A 19745-nucleotide genomic window follows, 5' to 3' on the forward strand; every position below is an offset into this window, starting at 1 on the left:
CCGTATCCAGTGGTCCTCCCACAGCTGGTACTCAGGGAATACTGCCGGGGAAACATTGCTCCTCTCGTGCTCTTTTCTAGCCTTCTCCATTGCCTTCTCGTAGCTTTCCTGAGCCTGAATGGATATGTTTTGGGTTAACAAAATAGACATTACAGTATAACAGCACCACAAATTACTACCTCAGTCAGTCTACTTTAAGCTTCCTCTCACCTGTTCAAAGAAGCCATGCTGCTCATAGGCAATGGCTGTTGCCGTCTCAGGAAACTTGCACCTCTTTTGCCACAGGCCTGCCCACATGTCCTCCTCTTGGAGTAGAGAGTAGAGCTCTGCCAGAGAGTCCAAAATCTCCTATATGGAAGAAGAACACAATGTGGATAGAAGCAGAACAAATTGGATCATCTGCAGTGATCAAACTGTAAATTTAATGAGAGCAGATTTGCTAATGAGTCTAGTTCAGACAGGATAAGAGGGAGATTTTCCAGCTTCAAAGACGAGGCTGCAGTGACGTGACAAATATATGTTTAAACCCTCCACTGTGGAAAAGAACCACTAATGAAAGGAACAGCAGCAATAAGCATGAAAGAGCCAAGTTCATTTTATTTTGTTTAATGCCTGACTCATATCAGTCCACCGACTGTTAGCCTATGAGAGAGATATCTGCATATCTGTGACCCTACATAATTATAGACCATAATGCAAAAAAGATGTTTGGGTTAGAAATATACTTTATAGCACAATTTATCCAGCAGAGCAGATATCTTTAGCACATGTAGTAGAGACTGCACAGCTGAGAAAATGGCAATGACTTCAGGGTTACGTTGATCGTGTTTCGCAATATCGGAGTTTATTTACTCAATAGAATTCCTGATTTTATTGGACTTTTCTTTGTCTTACAGAGTCCTGATTGTTTAAAAAGCCTTAAAAAGTCAACACACAATCTAAATGAAAACCCATTACCTGCTGAGGTGGCGTGATGCTCTCCTGTTCATAGAACTCTGTGCTCTGCTTGGGTTTACTGTGCAGACTAAGACCTTTTTCAAAGGCCTGCTGCTCCAGCATGAGAGTGGAACGTAGCCAGAGGTTGTGAGTCTTGCCCAAATACTTCAGGACACAGGGACGGATGGGGATAGGAGGTACACACTGGGACATGGCTTCCACAAAGCAGTTTAGGGCACTCGGCTGGCAGTCCCTCTGGGCCTGGTGGCTGCCACTACAAAGGAAAGGACTCATCTCCCCGGACAAAGCCTGGAGAAGAGAAAAGGCGAGATCATCAACTACCCAGTATTACTTTAGCAGCAGTGCTCTGATACAACATATTGACAAAAGCATTGAATTGCATGTACGGGATGCAACATGATGCCATTTTCCAGTAAGAGAGTGCTGTTCAGAAACAGGAAAAAAGAGGTAGAGGATAACACATAAGAGGAATGGCAAGGGACAAATGACACAACTGTATGCTGCTTTTCTGTATCACACCACATCATGATCAACAAGTTAGTCAAGACCAATCAGTGAACCATGTTGCACCTTTACATACATATCTACAGTATTTTCTGCAATACTGCAAAAACATGGTTACTGCATTACTAATTAAACCACTTTGTCCAGCTCTTTTTATAAGCTGTCCATTTTTAAAGTAATGCAACTTTGAAGGAGGTATATATTTATTCAATACAATGTGAAAATCAGTGAAAAATGCATAATATGCTAGCTTGAGTTGCATGCTGCCACTCTTTGCAATCAGAGATTCACACATTTGGACAGAATAGACCTTGAGTATGATCATGGGGTTAGTGCTCTGAAAATCATGACTGACACACTCTGATGTATTGGTAATGAATGCAATTTTCGCTGCCCGATGACAGCATGGAGTAATTTATGCCTTAATGGTCACTTTAATTAGACTGGTGGTGAACGCCAACGTGTCATCAAAATCCTTCCGATGGAAAATATACTTTTCTGTCATTCCCTTGTAAGAGTCAACCCAGGGATAGAAAGCCTCAATTGCAGTAATCTTTCCATTTTTACCATAAGTTGGCAAAATCGCTACATAAAATGCAGAGACAGGCATCAAAATAAATAACTTAAGTATTTGTGGCTTGAGGTCTGGCATAGGAATAAATTATTCAGAATCTGACCAGTGACTGCATCTTGTTTAAAAGTTGAATCATTTTTAATTATTTTGAGACAGAAATAAGACGCTGCCTGTTTGCACAAGTTATTGAAACAGTACAGAAAAGCACGTGTTTGTATATGATGACCACAAAAAGAAAATGTACACATTAACTAGAAATAACATCTGTTGGTTTTAAGTCTCTACCTGCTAATCGAGCTGCAGTTTACATCTACTGACATTTAATAATAATGTGAACACTTTAAAGGAATTTCATAGCGGACACAACTAGCCTAAGGGAGCATTTAAATAATATTTCTTTATGTCTTTGGATGAGCATATTACTATTGCTGAAGCTAAAAAGAAATCATCATGTAAATTAAAATGCAGCATGCATGTCTTTCTCTTGACTATTCACAGGATATTGGATGGTTTGGTCATGCACGTCACACACTGTTTTTGTCCATTCTTGCCCCCCCCCAAAAAAAAAAGAAGAAGAAGAAGAAAGATGCTAATAAATTATACTTACATGCTGCTGTCTGTCAGACAGGATCTTCCAGAGGCGAGGGAAAAGCTGGACCCAGGTCCTTTCAGCCAGCGGTGTGGAGATGTGACAGAGCTGAACCAAGGCGTTTAAAAGTGCCCCCGTCTAACACAGAAAAGAGACAAATGAAAGCTTCTGGCTGCTGATTCTGCAAGGCACTGACTCTTAATTCATGCTTTTAGGGCTCAAGAATATTGCTGACATTTTCATCCTTCTTGGGGGTTAATGAATAATGCCACTGGAACATGAAAATGTTTTGAAACTATAATTAATTTAATACATAAAACATTGTTTTTGAACTGCAAGTAGTCAACCTTGGATGATCTCTGTAATTTTGCCTACACTCTATCAAAGTTCAATTCATTTCATCAGCCGGTCAAAACTGAAGGAGTGCCTTACCTTGACTTCCCGTAATGAATCAAGAAACTTGTCATGGCGGTTGGTGAGCATGTGCAGTTGGTTGCCTGTGTCTCTCTCTGCTTGCTCCTTAGTCTTGGGAATGGCTGTCTGGTCACCTGGTGCTAATTCTATGTCAATTTCTACATCCTACCAGGGGGTAAATGAGGAGAGGAAAAACATGTATTGTTGTTCAAGCTTTGACGTTTAGTCTTCGTGTTGGGCTGTTTTTGAAAGAACATTTTATCAACAGCTTCTTGATAATGGACGAATGACGACAACAGAGACAATTTTTAAGACGAGCAAAGAGGCACAGCATTACTCTTTTCTTAGACCCACAGTATGTAAAAACTCCTAATGGGATAATGTGGCAATTTATGTGAGACACGTTGCGAGGCGTTGTGCGCCTGTCTGTGTATCTCACCTCCTCCTTGGTCTCGGTGTTTTCCCTTTCGCGAGGCTCCTGCTTGACGTGCGTTGCCATGGCAAAAGCGGCGCGGTCGTGGCTGTCAGCCAGGTTGATGACGTTTGTGATAGATGGCAGCATGGATCCCTGGCAGCTGGTGCCAATGATGGTGTTTCTTTCGCAAACTGCCAGTAACAACTATCAAACACACACAGGTGCAAAATACATAAAAGAAGATTGGTGAAGGTTGGTGGCAGATAACCAGCACGTAGATGCCCGCAGGAAAAAAACCTTACGAAGCCTGCAGAAAGACCCGAGTCCCACCGCTTACCTCTATGCACTGTTTGATCCAGAAATGGCTGCCCATGGCCTCCCAGTTCTGAGAGCAGCAGATGTACAGTAGCCTCTCATAGACGCGCCGCTTCATAGAGGCATCAAACACCTCAAAAAACTTGGCTCTGATCATTGGCTGACTGCAGCGAAGCCCTGAAAGGAAGGCTGGTTCCAACTTTGATGTGATGTCGCTTCCTGAAAGGCTCTCATCCCTAAAGGGGCAAAAGTTTTGTGAGAAAGAATCTGAAATGCCTGTTACCAAAAATATTCTTAAAAAATGGGGTGTGTGGGGGTGGGGCGATTAGCGCATGAGTTAGAAAATGTCACCATTAACTTGTAATACAGAGAACTGCACACACAGATAAAACTCGGTGCCCCGTGCAGCTGAGAGCTGTTGGCAAAACATGTATATGCCACTGAAACAATGCAGCAATTTGCAACTTGGAAAAAACTCTTGTTTTTACAACTTTTTGAACTATTTCTTACATTGTGGTTAAAACTGAATATTGGGCAAAAGTCTGCATCTTCGACAATAAGACTGATGTAACATTACCTACCTAACTATTGAAACAACAAATGCAATCGTTTCCACATCATTCTACAGCACTGAATGTGCTCCGAAGCGATGATTCATAAAACAGAAGCAGCGAGAGAGTACGTGGGATGAAAAGAATAACACTGTGCCACAGCTGCATGTTGCTCGTATTTACACCGTCCTCCTAATCACACTTTGCGCTGGCACAGCTGCTTTATCCTTCCATTATCATTACTTGCTGTCCATCATGGCTTTACTGCTCATTTTAAATCTTTTGGCATCAGGATGCGGATACACTGGGCTGATTAAATGTGTATGTGTAGAAGATGGAAAGGTGATGAGGGCCACAGTTTGATGAATAGCCGGCAGAGGTGGTCTCTCGCCTTTGACCACCACCTGCTGGGTGTCCTGTCATCAGCTAGCTGAATACTAATAGTACTGTAACCCTATTATCAATCTTCATCAGTCAATCTTTTCATGGCCATCTTAAATTTTCCAGCTTTTAATTGTTTTTTGTTGTTTTTTTACAGCTACAATGATTCTAAATTAGTTCATCCAGTTCCTGAGTTTAACAATCTTATTATAATTATCACCATCGTTAATAATTAACTTTTAGTCATAAAAAAGGAAAGGTACACTTCTAGTACTTCAAGCTCTTCCTCTTCATCTTTATTTTCCTTTTTTCCCCCTGACCCAACCTTCTGTGTCTTTTCCCCGCCTCAACCGCCCACGACCTTCAATTCTCACGTTAAGATGGATGCAAGGGCGGTGTGGCGTCAGTGGCGTGGCCATTTAGCCATGTGATGAATGACGGTAATTACCTGTAGACGTAATTAACGAGGTCCAGGAACTGGGCGTTTAACTCAAGTTCATCAGGGAAACGCTTCTCTATGTAGGTCATCATCTTCACCAGCAAGATGGATTTCTCACGCAGGTTTGGCATCTGAAAGGGAAAGAAGAATCGGGTAGAAAGTAAGATAAAAAAAATATTATGAACAATAAACAGACAAATAGAAAGGTGTGAGAAAAGAAAAATAATCTATTCTCTATTCAGTTGTTTTTCGCAGCTGCACCTGTCTAGCTCAGCTGTGTACCACTTGCTCTTCTTCAGCTTAAAAGAAAATGAAGACCAGAGACTCCTCTGTAGGTATTATGCTAATGCTAACCTTACTAGATTTCGAAAATGCGCTTCGCTTGTTGTTTGTCCAAAGGTTTCACACCTTTCACAACTTTGCTGATTCAGTTCTTAATTTACACCTGTTTTCATGAGAGGAATTATGCCAGGATCTCTTGAATACCACATTTGTTTTTGTTTTTTTCCCTCACTTAATACTGTTTTACTGTCTCACACCTGAACAGTCCTCCTCCTTACCTGGTTGGCAGCCATTGGAGAATTGTTTTTCACCCACTCTTCCACGATCTTGACAACAGCACGGAGGATTTTGGGGTCAGGAGACTTCTCAATTAGAGAAGTGAGGATGACCTGGATAAAGTTCTTCCTCATTTCCATGCTCATGACGGACAATCGTGTCTTCACCAGGTCAAGACTGAGCATTATCAGCTCGCTGGTCACTATCAGAGCAAACACATGAAAATATTCAAAGGCAGGGCCGAGATAAACTACAGAACAGATGCATTTATCTGTGCATTTATCCATCTTCCTTCTATTGCAAATTTTCTGGCCTTCAATAAATTGAAATGACTTATCTATTTTTAAATGGTGGCAGCAGTCAGAACTTCACATTTTCAATACAATCAGGATGGAACTACTACAGTTAAGCTTATTAGATTACTGGAACGTGAATAACCTTTAGAGGAAAAAGCCTAATGGTCAGAAGGTCTTAGTGACCAACTGTTCATGGTGGACAGTTAATGTCTGTGTTTCCCGATACAGTCATTAGGGGCCCATTTAAAGCACTGATAGTATCTTACAGTCATTACCTCCTGTCTGAAGAGTAGCAACAGGAATTATGCACTGCCAGACTTTCTGAAGTTCAGAAAAGTAAATGAACAGGACACCTAAACAAGTGTTTTTCCCTTTCACCCCCTCACGGATTAATATAAAGGGCAAGTTGTCAAGAGGTTCTGTGTCAAACTGTGACTACCCTTTCAAACCCCACAGCAAAAGAGCACAAGGTGACCATCTGTTGATACAAAAAGAGCAGAAGACAATACAGACTGGGAACCAGAGCTGAGAAACATTCCCCGAGAAAGCCTACTATCTGCACAAAGGATCTCTCCTGACCACAAGAGCTATTGAGAACACAGCTGGGGCTATTGATATACAAGTTTTGATACTGTCTTTCTACGGAAAGAGGCACTGGTGGGACACCTGGGATATATGAGCTTTAACAATCTGAGAAAGGCTGTGATGTGAGTGTACATTCATGTCTGTGTTGTGTCCACCTCACACACAGTCAGCTCCTTGTTGGACGTGGGCTGGGGGAAAGTACGAGCAAAAACTTCCCCAATAATGTCAGCCAGGTGTAACTGCAGCCAAGTAGAATAAGTTCAGCTGAAATAGTAGTGGTTATCTGGTGCCAAGTTTGGAAAATAATGGTGACTAATATGTTGTGAACTCAAAATCTGAGTTAAATATTAAGCAACACAAGAGACTGTGGGCAAGGAATAAAAAGGGAGAGAAAGCAAACCTTGCGAATTTGTGAAACCGCATGAATTTGCACAAGAGAGCATGTAACTGTTGCTCATATAAAATCTACTGAATATACATGGCATACTGCACATCTTTCCTATGTGATTACTTTTTAAATTACATTTGCCACTGGCTTCCTCACATCTTTCCACTGTATTTACGTACCTGTGCTGGTTTCAGTCACCCCTGGGTTAGCCTGCTGGGGGCTCAGGTGTTCCCGCACCATCTTCTGTAGTGAGCGCATGAACACTGAGATGAGGCGGTCAATGTAGCTGGCATTGTAACTGCAGGCTGACTTCAGGATCATCAGTGTCCCTGTAAGACAAATGAAGGCAGAGGGATAAGAAGTATGGGAAATGGAACAGTTTGACAAGAAGCTTCATTTCTCTGGGGAGAGGTAACAGACACAGACACCTGCAGTCAGCTTGTGTTCATTCACGCAGCTTGATATATATATATTTCCCCCCCTCAAGAGTGTAACAGAGGCAGAAATAAGAATGAGTAATGTTCTTCTTTGTTGCTGTTCCCCAGAGAGGAGACAAATGTTAAAATGTCACCCCCTGGCCAGACGGATGCATCACATCGCTGTGACTTTACTGCAACAGCAGGATACAGAATGCTTTTTTTTTATTTTATTGGCCACCACTGTAATTTTAGGAAACTGCATAAAGCAGCGTTACCTTTGGACTGCTCTCAAATAGCCATTTATCACCTTGAATGGCCTATATTTTGAAACCTACTATACATTTCATCTAAAAGAAAAAAAAGATGAAAGTCTCTTTGAAATAAGCTTTAATGAAAGCTTTTTCTATAAATACTCTGACATCTGGGTGGATAACAGTAATGTTTGTACAGGAAGAGGGGCGGAAAGCAGCAATTCTTCCCAAGACAATCTTTCCCAAACCGCTGGACTGTGGCCCCCATTTAAATAGACCAGATGTTAGCCCGAGCAGCAGAGCCCATCGGCTTGCATTTTAACGGCCCACTCAATGGCTTAACTGGTAAAAGTAACCTAGGGGCCGCTTGGTGCTGTAGTGAGAGTAGGAGATTGACTTTTTTTTCCCTTCTAAGTATATATACCAACAGAAGAGTAACCGAGGGCAAGAAAGGAGGAAAAAAAATAAACGTGAGAGCTGGTCTTACCAAAGAGCTGCGTGGGGTTAGTGTTGGTTGTTGCTTTTTCATAGTTGGTAAGCCCCTCGTAGATGACCTTGCCCACAGCAGCATATAGACACTCAAGTTCCTCATACTTAGATGCCACATTTGATGTGCCTAGAAAAACAAAGCAATGTTTGTTTCAAACAAAGAACAGCTGAAAATCGAAATCACTGCCGTGCAAAGTGACGCAGTTATATTGCTGCAAGGAATCAGCATCATAATGTATTGATCACACTATGTTTCAAGCCCCTTTAGGCCTTTGTCGAAAGTGCTTTAAAACAATTTATACAATGACCTAAAACAGATGATGCTCTATTCATTTTGCATGGAAAGATGCGTGACAGTTATTCTCCCATAAGCATCTCTCCATATTTCAAAATGACACAAAATCAATCACATTAAATTGCACATATATGTTAAAAACACAACCAATTACAACACTACAACAAAACATTGATTTAAACAATTACTTACAGAAATGGCACGTCTTATGAATAAAAGGACTTGCAGCTTTTATAAGTCATAATTTTTTTTGCAATTATGCAAACAATTTTTGTTGGCTGTATCATAATTAGGTTTGTAAAATCCCCAAATCCCATGCCAATGAGTCTCATCACTTAATCCTTTTGGAGAAGAAAGTTTGTAAATTATATCGCCAGTATAATTCACTTCTATTTACAATTTTATCACAGTGTGGCATGACGATTTCTCAGAAAGGAATCAGATATATAGTGCTTTTCTGTGTGCAGCTGGTCTGGCTTCCAGTGAGAATTTAGAAATAAATCATTGCAGCTTACTAGGCTCAGTTGGGAAGATACTCATGAGACGAGAAAGAAGGGAGTGGACAGCACGCAGCACTTTGGTATTGCCGCAGGTCATGCACGCAGCGATGCCCCGCTGGAGCGGCTTGAAGTGAGCCAGGACGGCTGGGGGCTGCAGCACTGTCAACAGGAAGCAGAGAATCTCCAGTCCTGTGCAGATGTTGGAGATGTTCGCTTGGGCTGGCTGCTCCTAAGAGGTCAAAAAGGAGTAGACACTATAAGTGGAAGGTCAATGAAACACATTTTTTTGTATTGCTCTTAAAACAGATAGAAATCCATTTAGACTTTTCAATAAAAGCCTCATATCTAAAAAAATATATATATATTGATATGTATCTTTTTAGCCAAGTGCCCAATGCTACAACAAAGCAATATAGACAATAGTGCAATTTCATCTGCAGACAGATGAAACAACAGAGTTTTTTTATTCCACTCAACTCAGAAATCAATACTGCTCACAAACACACACAAAAACAAGGCATTGTGATGGCTGTTAAACCAAAGATCAATGGGCAGCATCGGTTCCTAATTTTGTCTAAATTGCAAACAAGGTTTACAATGGCAGGGCCAAGAGGGTAATCTGGGACAGATCCATGGCACTGATCTTGCCTAATGAACAAGGTGACTCTGGTGATAAGGCTCCTGCTAGATATTAGGGTAGTATTGATTTGACAGTGCATTAACAGAAAAGGAACTTGTCTCTGCAGGAACCATGCAGATGCAGGTATGCCTGTGAGACTGTACATGTTTTGTGTGTCTCTCAATTTACACTCCAAATACAACCTCCTCATGCCACTCCCCCAGACTCTTAATCACTGCTGCGCCGAGACAATGAGATGATAAAAGGTAATCCGATTTACAGCATTGTTCATTAGTCTGAGTAAGGCGGCTAGGCAGGTAGAGCGAGGTCCCAAGGGGGTGGGCTTGCGTACATCTGCATAAAACCTACAGAAGGCCTTGTTTGTTAGACAATCCCCAAAGGGATATGGAAGGGCCGACTGAGTTTGTGTGAATGTGTGTGTGTAGGGGGAGAAAAGGGTGCGGCCAATGAAGTGATCCCCAAAAGAGAACAAGGGCAGTACGTGACAACTGGCAACGCGTGGTGATAACCTTGTCTGAACGGTGACGCCAAATCAGACCAGAGAGATGAGGAGGAAAGGAGACATGGATGAAAAGAAAGAAAGAGAATAAAGGCTGCGATAAGAGGCTGGATGGAAAAGTGATGAGAGGAGGAAGTGGTTAGACACAGAGGGAAAGGCGAGGACAGATGAACAGAGTCACAGTGGGGCGATACAGAAAGCAAGGATGAGGGCTTTAGGATGTAGAAGGGTTTTGGGGGGTTTGAATGAGAAGGCACAGGCTAGATAGAGTGCTGTTATCTCACCACTGTCATTATTTTGTCATTATGGTGGTTGGCGCCTCACTTCATGCATTGCTGATAACAGACAAAGGACTCTGAGGTGTTAGAGCAAACACTAAGACGGAGCTTAAGCGGGGACAGGGAAAACTTCTCTGGGAAGCTATTAGTTATCCTCAGCTGTTTGCTGCTTATTGCTTGGAGCTTGAACAACAACACAAAGATTGAATATTTTGATTTTATTCAGACTAGTTTGACTGAAGTACTTTGAAAAATTCTTTTACTAGTAAGTCCAAATAACAAACTTACATGAATACTCTACACAGATATAAGTTTCTTTTTTAAACATACCCCAAACAGTAATATTCACCATGGTTAAATAGTAGAAACTTTTAGACCAATTATTACTTAGACGGGTCTGAACACAGTCAATGACAACTGATTACTCAGAAAGGCAGCGCAGCATAACAGCAGTACTGACAGGTTTCACACCTAAATTATCACCTTGTATGGATCTGGCAATATGAACCATGCATGAAGTCTAATGTAACAATCATTCTCAAAGTACATGCCATCTTACCACTGTCATTAGCAGCTTGTCAAACCATTGTAGCTTCAGCTCAGCACGAGGCCACATGTCAGGCCTCAAGGCTGTTTTCATCAGGCTGACACAACGGCGAGACAACAATTCCCCTGGAGATCCAGCCACATTGGTGCTATCGTTCACCTAGAAAAGAAAGGAACATATTTGTCTAGGCACTTAATTCATGCAGCTGGAGTTCAAAAGAGGCACAACCAGGATGGAGACCATCTTTCAACCAACATTCCCTGTGCAAACCTTTATAGTGATAAGCATCCACTTTAGAGAGGTATTCTTGAAAAACACATTGAATCCCTATCAGCGCTAGGTGTGATGTCCTTTGGCTGATCACAATCCCTCGGGCCAGTGAGGACATAATTTTTCTACTGGGATCAATTCAGTATCGCACTACACTGTTATCGAGAGGAATACAAAGAAAAGATTATGTTGCTATAGAGTGTTCTGTGAGCACCGAGTGATCCCCAGTGGTTATAGGGAAGGTTATATTCAACAGAGATGCTTGGCTGAACAGTGAGAATGAAACCTGGCCCAAAAAATAAAGTAGGAAAAGTCAAGGTGAGTGAAATCTCAGCAGTCTATTTCAGGCCTAGTAACCAAGGTCATCAATGACTCTAGAGTGACTCCATGTATGTGTGTGTGTTTGTGTGTGCGTTATCCTCACCCAAACGAGTGGTTAGAATAATTGTGCCTACTTGGAAGGACTAATGGATGGCAAAACACATGTATTGTGTGTGTGTGTGTGTGTGTGTGTGTGTGTGTGTGTGTGTGTGTGTGTGTGTGTGTGTGTGTGTGGCTGAGGTTTTACCTGGCAAGCAATCCTGATGAGGAAGTTGACCACAGTGTCTGTATGTTGTTTCTCAACAGGTTTGTTGTGCATGCTCTCTGTGCCTGGCATGGACTGGCTGCGGCCAAATACCTACAAACACCAACATTATAATCTGTCAAATATATATAAACTTTGATTACAATTACTGATTACAGAAAGTTGTCAAAAGGCAGAAATGCTGTACAAAGAGTTTTTCGGTCTACAAAAAGGAGGCTCCAGCCACAATATGTCTGATAACTTTTCTGACAACTTTCTGGGCAATTAATGTTTCCTTAGTTTAAGCAGAAACAAATTCTGACAAGTTAAAAAGACGCATTTTTATCTTGACATCACAAGAAGAGGCACAAAAAACAGAAATTATAACAAGAGCACAAATATTTATTACAATAACCTTTAAGTATTTGTTTTATTTTTGTAAGTGTCATTCATCCTTCCATCCACTTAAAAGTGTTTCGAGTTAAAGATTGTAGCTGGGCTGGAGCCTATTCTAGCTGTCACTGAGCGAGAGACAGGTTTTCACTCTGTTGCAGGGCTAATAAATCTGTGATCTGTAAATCGACATACTTTAAAGGATATTTACATTTTGGAATTCATTATGAACACTTTAATACATAAAACAAGCTTTATTTAAAACGTGTAGTTATTGCCCAATTATGCCCTCTAATCTACGACATGCAGACATTAAGCTGATTGTGGCAGAATTCCAGATGTGTCAGGCAACATCACGAGGCAATTTCAGAGTCTTTAATCTAAGTATAAACTGCCTTTTGAAAGATTGGCATTAGCGCAAATTAACAAATTTGATTAAAATTTTGAACAGGCGCTTTTTACAACAAAGGTATCCCAAAAGACCTCAAAACAAAAGACCACAGAGGGATATGATGAAGTATATGTGGCGCTGCCATACTGCTGTAAGACAAGCTGGATAACAGCAACAACTCTGCTGTCAATCCTGTTAGCAATTTCCCCCCTCAGACTCATTCAATAAATGACTGTGGAGACAAAAAAGTAAAACTGGCTGTCTTATTAGTAGCTTTCAAACTGCACAACAAACACCCTTAGAGAAGCAAGTAACACAGGGATATCAAGTGAGAACTCTGAAGGTAAGACATTCTGTCTGGGGCACGAGGGCCCATCAGTCACAGCCACATTCGTCTGGCATCTGACTAATTACTAACTGAGCTCACCGCGGAAGCAGCTCCAGTTGCTGTACGGAATCTCTTGACGTCCTGTCCAGCCCCGGCGGATTCTAGAGACAGGCCTCTTTTCACAGCAGCCCCACTGGTCCCTTCACCACCAGGACCTACTTCAGCCTCAGATTCTGGCTGTTGTGCCAAAGAAAGGTACACACAAGAAAGGACGAGACAAATCCAACTGTTAACACAATATAACCACAGTATGTCTCTTTCTGTACAATGCAATAAAGCTGAAGTTTGTCACTAGCTCATATAGCAACATAAGTAATGAGCATTTATGGTACACGGCTCAAGAAACGCTTTAACTGCTATGATGAATAAGGTTTATTTTGTGACTTAATGAGCATCTTCAGTCGGCAGGAAAAAGATTTTTGTGAGAAGTGAGAAACATTATTTGGTGACTCTGTATCCTAGACAACCATCCCAAAGTGGTACTCCTGACATCAACAGAAGTGAGTAAAAACAATGTGGTTTACCTGCTGGTCTTTGATCCTCTGCAACTCCCACTTGATGACCACCTCAGCCAGGTCCACAGCAAGCTTCCTTTGCTCTATAGTCACACTTGGAGTGAAGCCCAAACGCTGCATTGCACTGATCATGTGCTGCACCAGGTGGTGTCGGACAGGGTAATACACCTAGAGGGTGGGAAGCACCAGGTATAACTTTGAAAAGGTATCATAATGCTGAAGTACTATAAACAAGCAATATTTTTATATCCCTTGTTCTGCTAATATTCAATTGACATCATCCACGTTGACATCAGAGCACTCCAGATTATGCAAAACACAGGTTTGTATTGGTTTTGTTTTTTTGGTGTATATGGGGTTTTTTTAAAAAAAAAATTCTAATTATTTTGTAACTGTTAGAAAACAATTACTTAAGTCGTCCTTAAGTCCAAAAAAGCCTCATAAGCCATTATTTCACCACAATACATTTGAAATCCTGCAATTACCATGTGATTGAAGTGGTGACTTAATGCAGTGCATCTGTTAAAGCCCTTCAACAGTTTAGAAATTGAAGACAATGTTATAAACAGTCACTCCACACAACACAGTTTTTAAAGAGCTAAATTTGTGTTACTGTTGAATAACCTATGGACCTAACTGTATGATTAAAAGATAGAGTGTCACAAAAGCTTATGTTTAGTATTATATACAGAAGCTGTCAGGAGGGACTGGTGCATTTTTCCCCACAAAGCACCACAGACAGATAGCACCAATGGTAGAGTTTAAAAGAGGCACAAAAAGTGACTACAATAGCCCCTAAGGCTAACCAGACGAATTTAAACGTCAGTATAAATTGCACAGTGCCTTGGGGCGTGCGTTCCTTTCATCTGTATATCTCACAACTTGAACCTTTACTCTGTAAAAACCAGATGAAGTCTGGAAGAGTGGAAAACTAGTGTGGATGACAAGATTACGGGTTTTAAAAAAAACAAGCTTGTTTTGCATGAAGTGGAACCACTTAAACTCTGTGACACCAAAAAAAACCCCCATTACTCATACAAAAACAGTTCTGTTGTACTTGCAGCCCAAAAATGTGAATTCAAAAACACGTTCCTCAAAAAATTCAGAAGATCTTGTCATATTGTGTTATGTTTGATACTTTGCTTAGATTTAATTAAAAAGTTGAGTTAGGTGCCTTTTGTATGCTTGAATATTCACAGGTCAGTGTTAAGAGGCTTTAACTTTAATAAAATTTAAAAAAAAAAAAAAAAAAAAAAAAGACTACAGAAAAAAGGCAGCCAATGTTGAAAGAAAAAACCTTCAGAAAGCCTGGAGAACTACTGCTCAAGCCCACTTAAAAAAAGAAAGAGGAAAATCCGGCTCCTTGGAAGCAAAAAAAAAAAAAAAGAAGCAACGACGAATGCCTCAAGACTTCTGCACAGCACGAGGCCTTCTTCCACTGCATTAGCAACAGAAGAAGCAACCAAACAATGGCCTACATATGTCATTTGCTGCAGCATCTTGTTCCTGTGCTTCTACTAGAATCACACAGAACGACTCCCAGGAAGCTTATCCTTGTGCTAGCTCCATCTGCTGCAAAACATCTGGTGTAAACCAGGGTGTCAGACTCCTTTTACATGGCGGGTCACATACAGCCCACTTTGATGTTAAAAACGGGCTGTACCAGTGAAGCCCCATTTTCTATTAGTATAAAGAAGTTACATATTTAACTGTTTTTCTATATGATGAAGAAAACCTGCTGCGGCAAAGAAAGTAATCTGTCAGCGCAACTCTTTGAACTTAATTTGTAAGAAATAAAATGACAGAAAAAGTCCTGGTAGCTCATTGCCCAGACTGTACAGTTTTTTCCCTTTTTTCTTTTTTTTTTTGTTGTTTTGCCAAATGTGGATAGCGTACGTTTGACACCCCTAGTCTATGCACAATGCACTAATATATGGGAGGTGGACAAAAATAAAGGCAAGTCCACACATGTACAGGAAAAGTTTGTTTTTCTGTACTCCAGACCTTCCAGTTTAGATTTTAGGGTGATAACACATGCAAAGTTAAATGGGGTGCTCAATCACTTTGAGACTTTTAGTCAGAATAGGCAAACTCTGACATCAAATTCTTACTTAGTCTCAAGGACATGATGACACACACTTAGCCCAACTCAAGTGTCACGCTCAAGAGTCACTTAGCTTCCGAAAACTAAACTGGGACTCTCAAACACACATGCAGACAAAGGAGCTAGAGATGAGATGTCTATCTGAGGGCTTTTGTCAGTGTCAAAGAATATTAAAGCTTCTCACTTTGAGGGTAATTATAGTCGATAGAGCAGGACTTCACAGCCCCTTAATGACAGAGTGGCTAAGCCCTGTCCATCACGTGTGCACACAGACAAACACGCACACAATCTCTCCATTTCTTTATCAAACGCACACGCACAAAGTCTCTCATCTGTCTGTCATTATCTCCTCCCCAGTGTAATTATGCTGATGTGATTACATTAGATTAGTCATCTGGCCCAGTGAGAGCGGCCTGTCAGTGAGATAGAGAGGGAAGCTGAGGGAAATGTCAGTCTTCTGCTAAAAGACTGTCGCTCTCTGACTGGTGAGGCGGTGAACATCAGCTGAAGAAGCGAGAGGGCACAAGTGTCTTTCAAGTTTATGGAGGAAAGCGAAAAGCAAGCTCAATGATCATTTGCTTTTGTTGATGACGAGTCCACATGAGCTGCTCTTTGACTCTACTGATCACTGCCGTGAAGGGTGTGTTTAATGCTGTATCTGCATTAAGTCAACTGTGGACTCCAGGCGGTTGACATAATTAGACACGAGAGTCCAGCTTTTGACTTGATAACAGAGCAAAGTACAAATGATCTGGCTACAACCAATATAAAACTGAAATTAACAAAAAATCATAAACATTTTTAATTGGTCTGCATAAGATCATCTACATTTTAATGAGTATGCTCCTTTCCCATTAGGAAAGATGTGTCATGTAATTCAGGGCACTTAGATAATCAGTAAAATTAGCGCCTCAACAGTCTCCCCCCACGTGGTTCCCTGCAATGAGCATGCTGAGAGGAGAGCCGGCAGAGACACTAAATGGATGTCTATGTGTGCACTTGAGTGGCACTTAACATCTCAGTATGTGTGGTGGCAGCTTACCTCGAAACACGAGAAATCGTAAAACAGAAAACGCTGATATTTTACTGTCATCCTCAGAAGCATATTACTTTTGCTATTATTAAGTGGTCTAACAAATCTGTCATGGGTAATTTAAATGACAGAAGGCAGTGCTCCATCCATCCCAGGAGGATATCATGGGGACTCAATACTTTTGGTAGTGGTGGTCTGACATATGGAAGTCTGCTGCTGCCTAAGTTGCATTAATGTGTGTGCTTTTTTTTTTTTTTTTTTTTTTTTTTTTAAATCTACTCACCCTGAAGTGTTGCACAATGAGATGCAGTATGTGAACCAGCTGTGGTACAGTATGCCCCTCCTCCACAATGATTTTGCGAGTCCAGTGCGTCAACATCTGGTGGCCGTCCTCCATGCGTGCAGGCACTGCAGGAGTCAGGATGGCCATAGCCTGGCGGACTATGGCCCGGGCCTCCATTGTGTGGGCTTTCAACAGGCTGTGGAAGACCTGTACAGAGCAGAGATCGCATGTCTAATTTAGTAACATACCATATACTTGGCTAAAATTTTACTGCCCCTTGTTTTCCTGCCTACACATTTAGAGAAGATAGAAAAAGCACACAAACCCCTTTCACACACACCTACACACCTACACACACACACACACACTTTCGTCTTCCTTACAGAGTTGGAAAAGAAATGAAAGAAGCTGATGACAGGCATAAATTCAAATGCTTCATCACTTGTGTTGTTAAGCTGGCTCCACAACCGCTAAACCCAACAACACCAGATACGAAATTTAAAAGTGGAGTAATCTAAGAAGTGATTTTTTTTCTTGCTGCAAAGGCAACTTAAGAGATTCATTCTACCTTTGACTGTTTCAAAAACTCAACATAAAACAAGACACACAACTTATGAATAATAATATGGACTTCTAATCAAACAGGGATTTAACCATCATTCACGCTCATCTGTTAGATGCATGAAAGCAGGCAATACATTAAGTAACATAATGCTGGATATCGAAAAACAAAAGAAGATCAGGCCATGCAGATGGCACTCACAGCACTCAAGACTGCCATCTGCATGGCCTGTTCCTGCACTTCTTACTCCCTTGCTTCTTTGCTAACCCAGTCCTTTATATTCCCTCTACCTCTAGACGAAGACAGCCTTTGATTAAAATCTCTGTCCATGTCAGCCACAAGCCTGCACAGGATCTCAGAAGTCTGCTGATGAATGGATTTCTTTCTTACATCAGTACATCATAATCTTCTGCAGGCTTGCTCTTTAATGTGACTGCATGCAGTTCAAGCTCCTGCAGCACTGAAAGTGATATGTAAATATTACTAAATCTGACGTAGTAAGACCGTCATCTGAAACTTTTACAGAAAAACCATTGAGGTGCTCATTCGGCCATGAAGCTGACACATTCAGAAGCCGACAGATTAATGGAAGTGAATGGCTGAAAGGGGCTTTAGTGAACCAGGGGCACCCAAAATAGTTCCTCTGACTTCACAACTACACAGCATCATTTTCTTCATAAGTGTGACTCAGAAAGCAAGTGTACCTTTCTAAGTGTACGCTGTTTTCTACTGTGAATTCATCTGCTGTCTTCCATTTTCAAATCCATCTTTTGTCATTTTTCTTTCGTGTCCCTTTTCAGCATTAAAACATTTATTAGCTCTCACCTGCAGGACAATCTTCTTGTGAATGGCAAACTTTGCGATGATGTGGGCCAGCAGTAAGTGACCACTGTATTTACAGGCAGGATCAACGCAGGCTTTGGGCAGAAGGCACGGCCAGGCAAAAGTCATAAGACGACGCAGCTTGCTGTTGCGCGACTTGTTGTTGTCATGAATATGGTGGGGAGCGTGCTCCACTAGCAGGGTGGAGAACTGCAGTAGGCAGATTCGCAAAGAGTCCAGCAGGTCAGCCTGCTTCTCCGGGTCCAGAACCTTGGAGAGGGATAGGAAAGAAGTGGCATTAAAAATTGCTGGGCAACAGAGAAAAATTATACTGTTTTTGCAATCTATAGCAGAATTGGCACTGAAACATTTTCAGGAACTTGACTTGGTGGGATGTTGTATTAACACTACTAAAACTTATCACAAAAAAATACTTTAGCCCTGTTATGCTAATTCTTAACAACTCCAGTTGGAGATCAATAAGTCTCCTCATATATCCATAAACAATAAGCTGAAACTCACTCTACTGAATAATCTGTGCTTAAATTTCTAGAGTGTAACACAGTTCATTGATTCTGAATGAGACTTTACAACAACACAATCTAATTTTACATATACTGAAAACCTTGCATCACTCAAACCACCCAAATACCAATTCCCCAAAGAGAACGTACAGAAGACAGCACAGTACATAGGGAGACAGGGAGGTGAGGTAGGAAATCAGTTTTATCCAGACTGTAGAGGAGCTATTAGCAGCCATTAGGATTGGTGTTAGTCAGTGATGAGATCTACCACAGTACAAACAAACATGCCGACCTTTAGCATGGTCACAATGTGACATTTACACCAGAAATTATAGTCTGATGAATCAAATGTGATAACAAACAGAGAGGAGCTTCTGGGAGGAAGAAAGAAAAATCAAAGACATAGGGAAAAAAAGGAAGAAGAAAGAGATGAAATGGCAGTAATTAAAGTGTAAGGCCATGAGAGAAGAAGATGACTAAATACGATGTAGCTGATGATGACTCAGAAAGGAGAGATGTTAGGCTGATAGGACATTATGAGAAGAAATGCAGCAGGTAATGAAATCAGAAACAGGAACACAAAGAGACACAAAGTCATGGAATAAACAGACAGCAAGGGTTGTCTGCTGACTGTGAGAAGAAAATGGTAAGAACGGTAAGAAGAGGAAAAATATGAATAACAAGAAAATAAATCCATGTATTTTATGGATTTAGACAGATAGAGATAGCATGTGTACCTTGGTGATGAAGACACTGGTAATGCTTTCAGGGTTGTCTCCTTCAGGGTTGGGCGGTCCGAGCAGCTGCTCACCTTCTCCCTTCTCAAAGCTATACAGGAAGGCTGGATTCAAGATGTGCTGCAGCACCTATTAAAGAAGAAAAGTGGAGTTTACAGCTTTGACCCTTTCAAGAGAGATTACAATGAATGATTCCACCGATAGCACACTTTCAAGAAAGGAGAAACTAATCAGTGAAATCACCTAGTGTACCCTTTTCAAACCTACATTAAAG

At 41.1% G+C, this 19745-nt stretch overlaps 1 protein-coding gene across 2 annotated transcripts in view; it reads right to left on the reverse strand.

Annotated features, from left to right (window-relative positions):
- trrap (transformation/transcription domain-associated protein) overlaps window positions 1-19745 on the reverse strand; it is a 79300-nt gene that overhangs the window by 32194 nt on the left and 27361 nt on the right. For both annotated transcript variants that reach the window (XM_035912154.2, XM_087845369.1), the window contains exons 37-55: window positions 19472-19600; window positions 18214-18480; window positions 16827-17033; window positions 13416-13574; window positions 12931-13068; window positions 11723-11833; window positions 10897-11043; window positions 8936-9149; window positions 8124-8252; window positions 7146-7295; window positions 5700-5899; window positions 5149-5270; window positions 3791-4004; window positions 3478-3657; window positions 3057-3203; window positions 2643-2762; window positions 958-1245; window positions 211-348; window positions 2-114 (exon numbers count right to left, since the gene is read on the reverse strand). In XM_035912154.2, the coding sequence (XP_035768047.1) occupies window positions 2-114; window positions 211-348; window positions 958-1245; window positions 2643-2762; window positions 3057-3203; window positions 3478-3657; window positions 3791-4004; window positions 5149-5270; window positions 5700-5899; window positions 7146-7295; window positions 8124-8252; window positions 8936-9149; window positions 10897-11043; window positions 11723-11833; window positions 12931-13068; window positions 13416-13574; window positions 16827-17033; window positions 18214-18480; window positions 19472-19600 (3173 nt within the window). The remainder of the gene's footprint in view (window position 1; window positions 115-210; window positions 349-957; window positions 1246-2642; window positions 2763-3056; window positions 3204-3477; window positions 3658-3790; window positions 4005-5148; window positions 5271-5699; window positions 5900-7145; window positions 7296-8123; window positions 8253-8935; window positions 9150-10896; window positions 11044-11722; window positions 11834-12930; window positions 13069-13415; window positions 13575-16826; window positions 17034-18213; window positions 18481-19471; window positions 19601-19745) is intronic.

The sequence above is a fragment of the Neolamprologus brichardi genome, chromosome 8 (assembly GCF_056152115.1).
Source record: "Neolamprologus brichardi isolate AB-2024 chromosome 8, ASM5615211v1, whole genome shotgun sequence".
NCBI classification, from domain to species: domain Eukaryota; kingdom Metazoa; phylum Chordata; class Actinopteri; order Cichliformes; family Cichlidae; genus Neolamprologus; species Neolamprologus brichardi.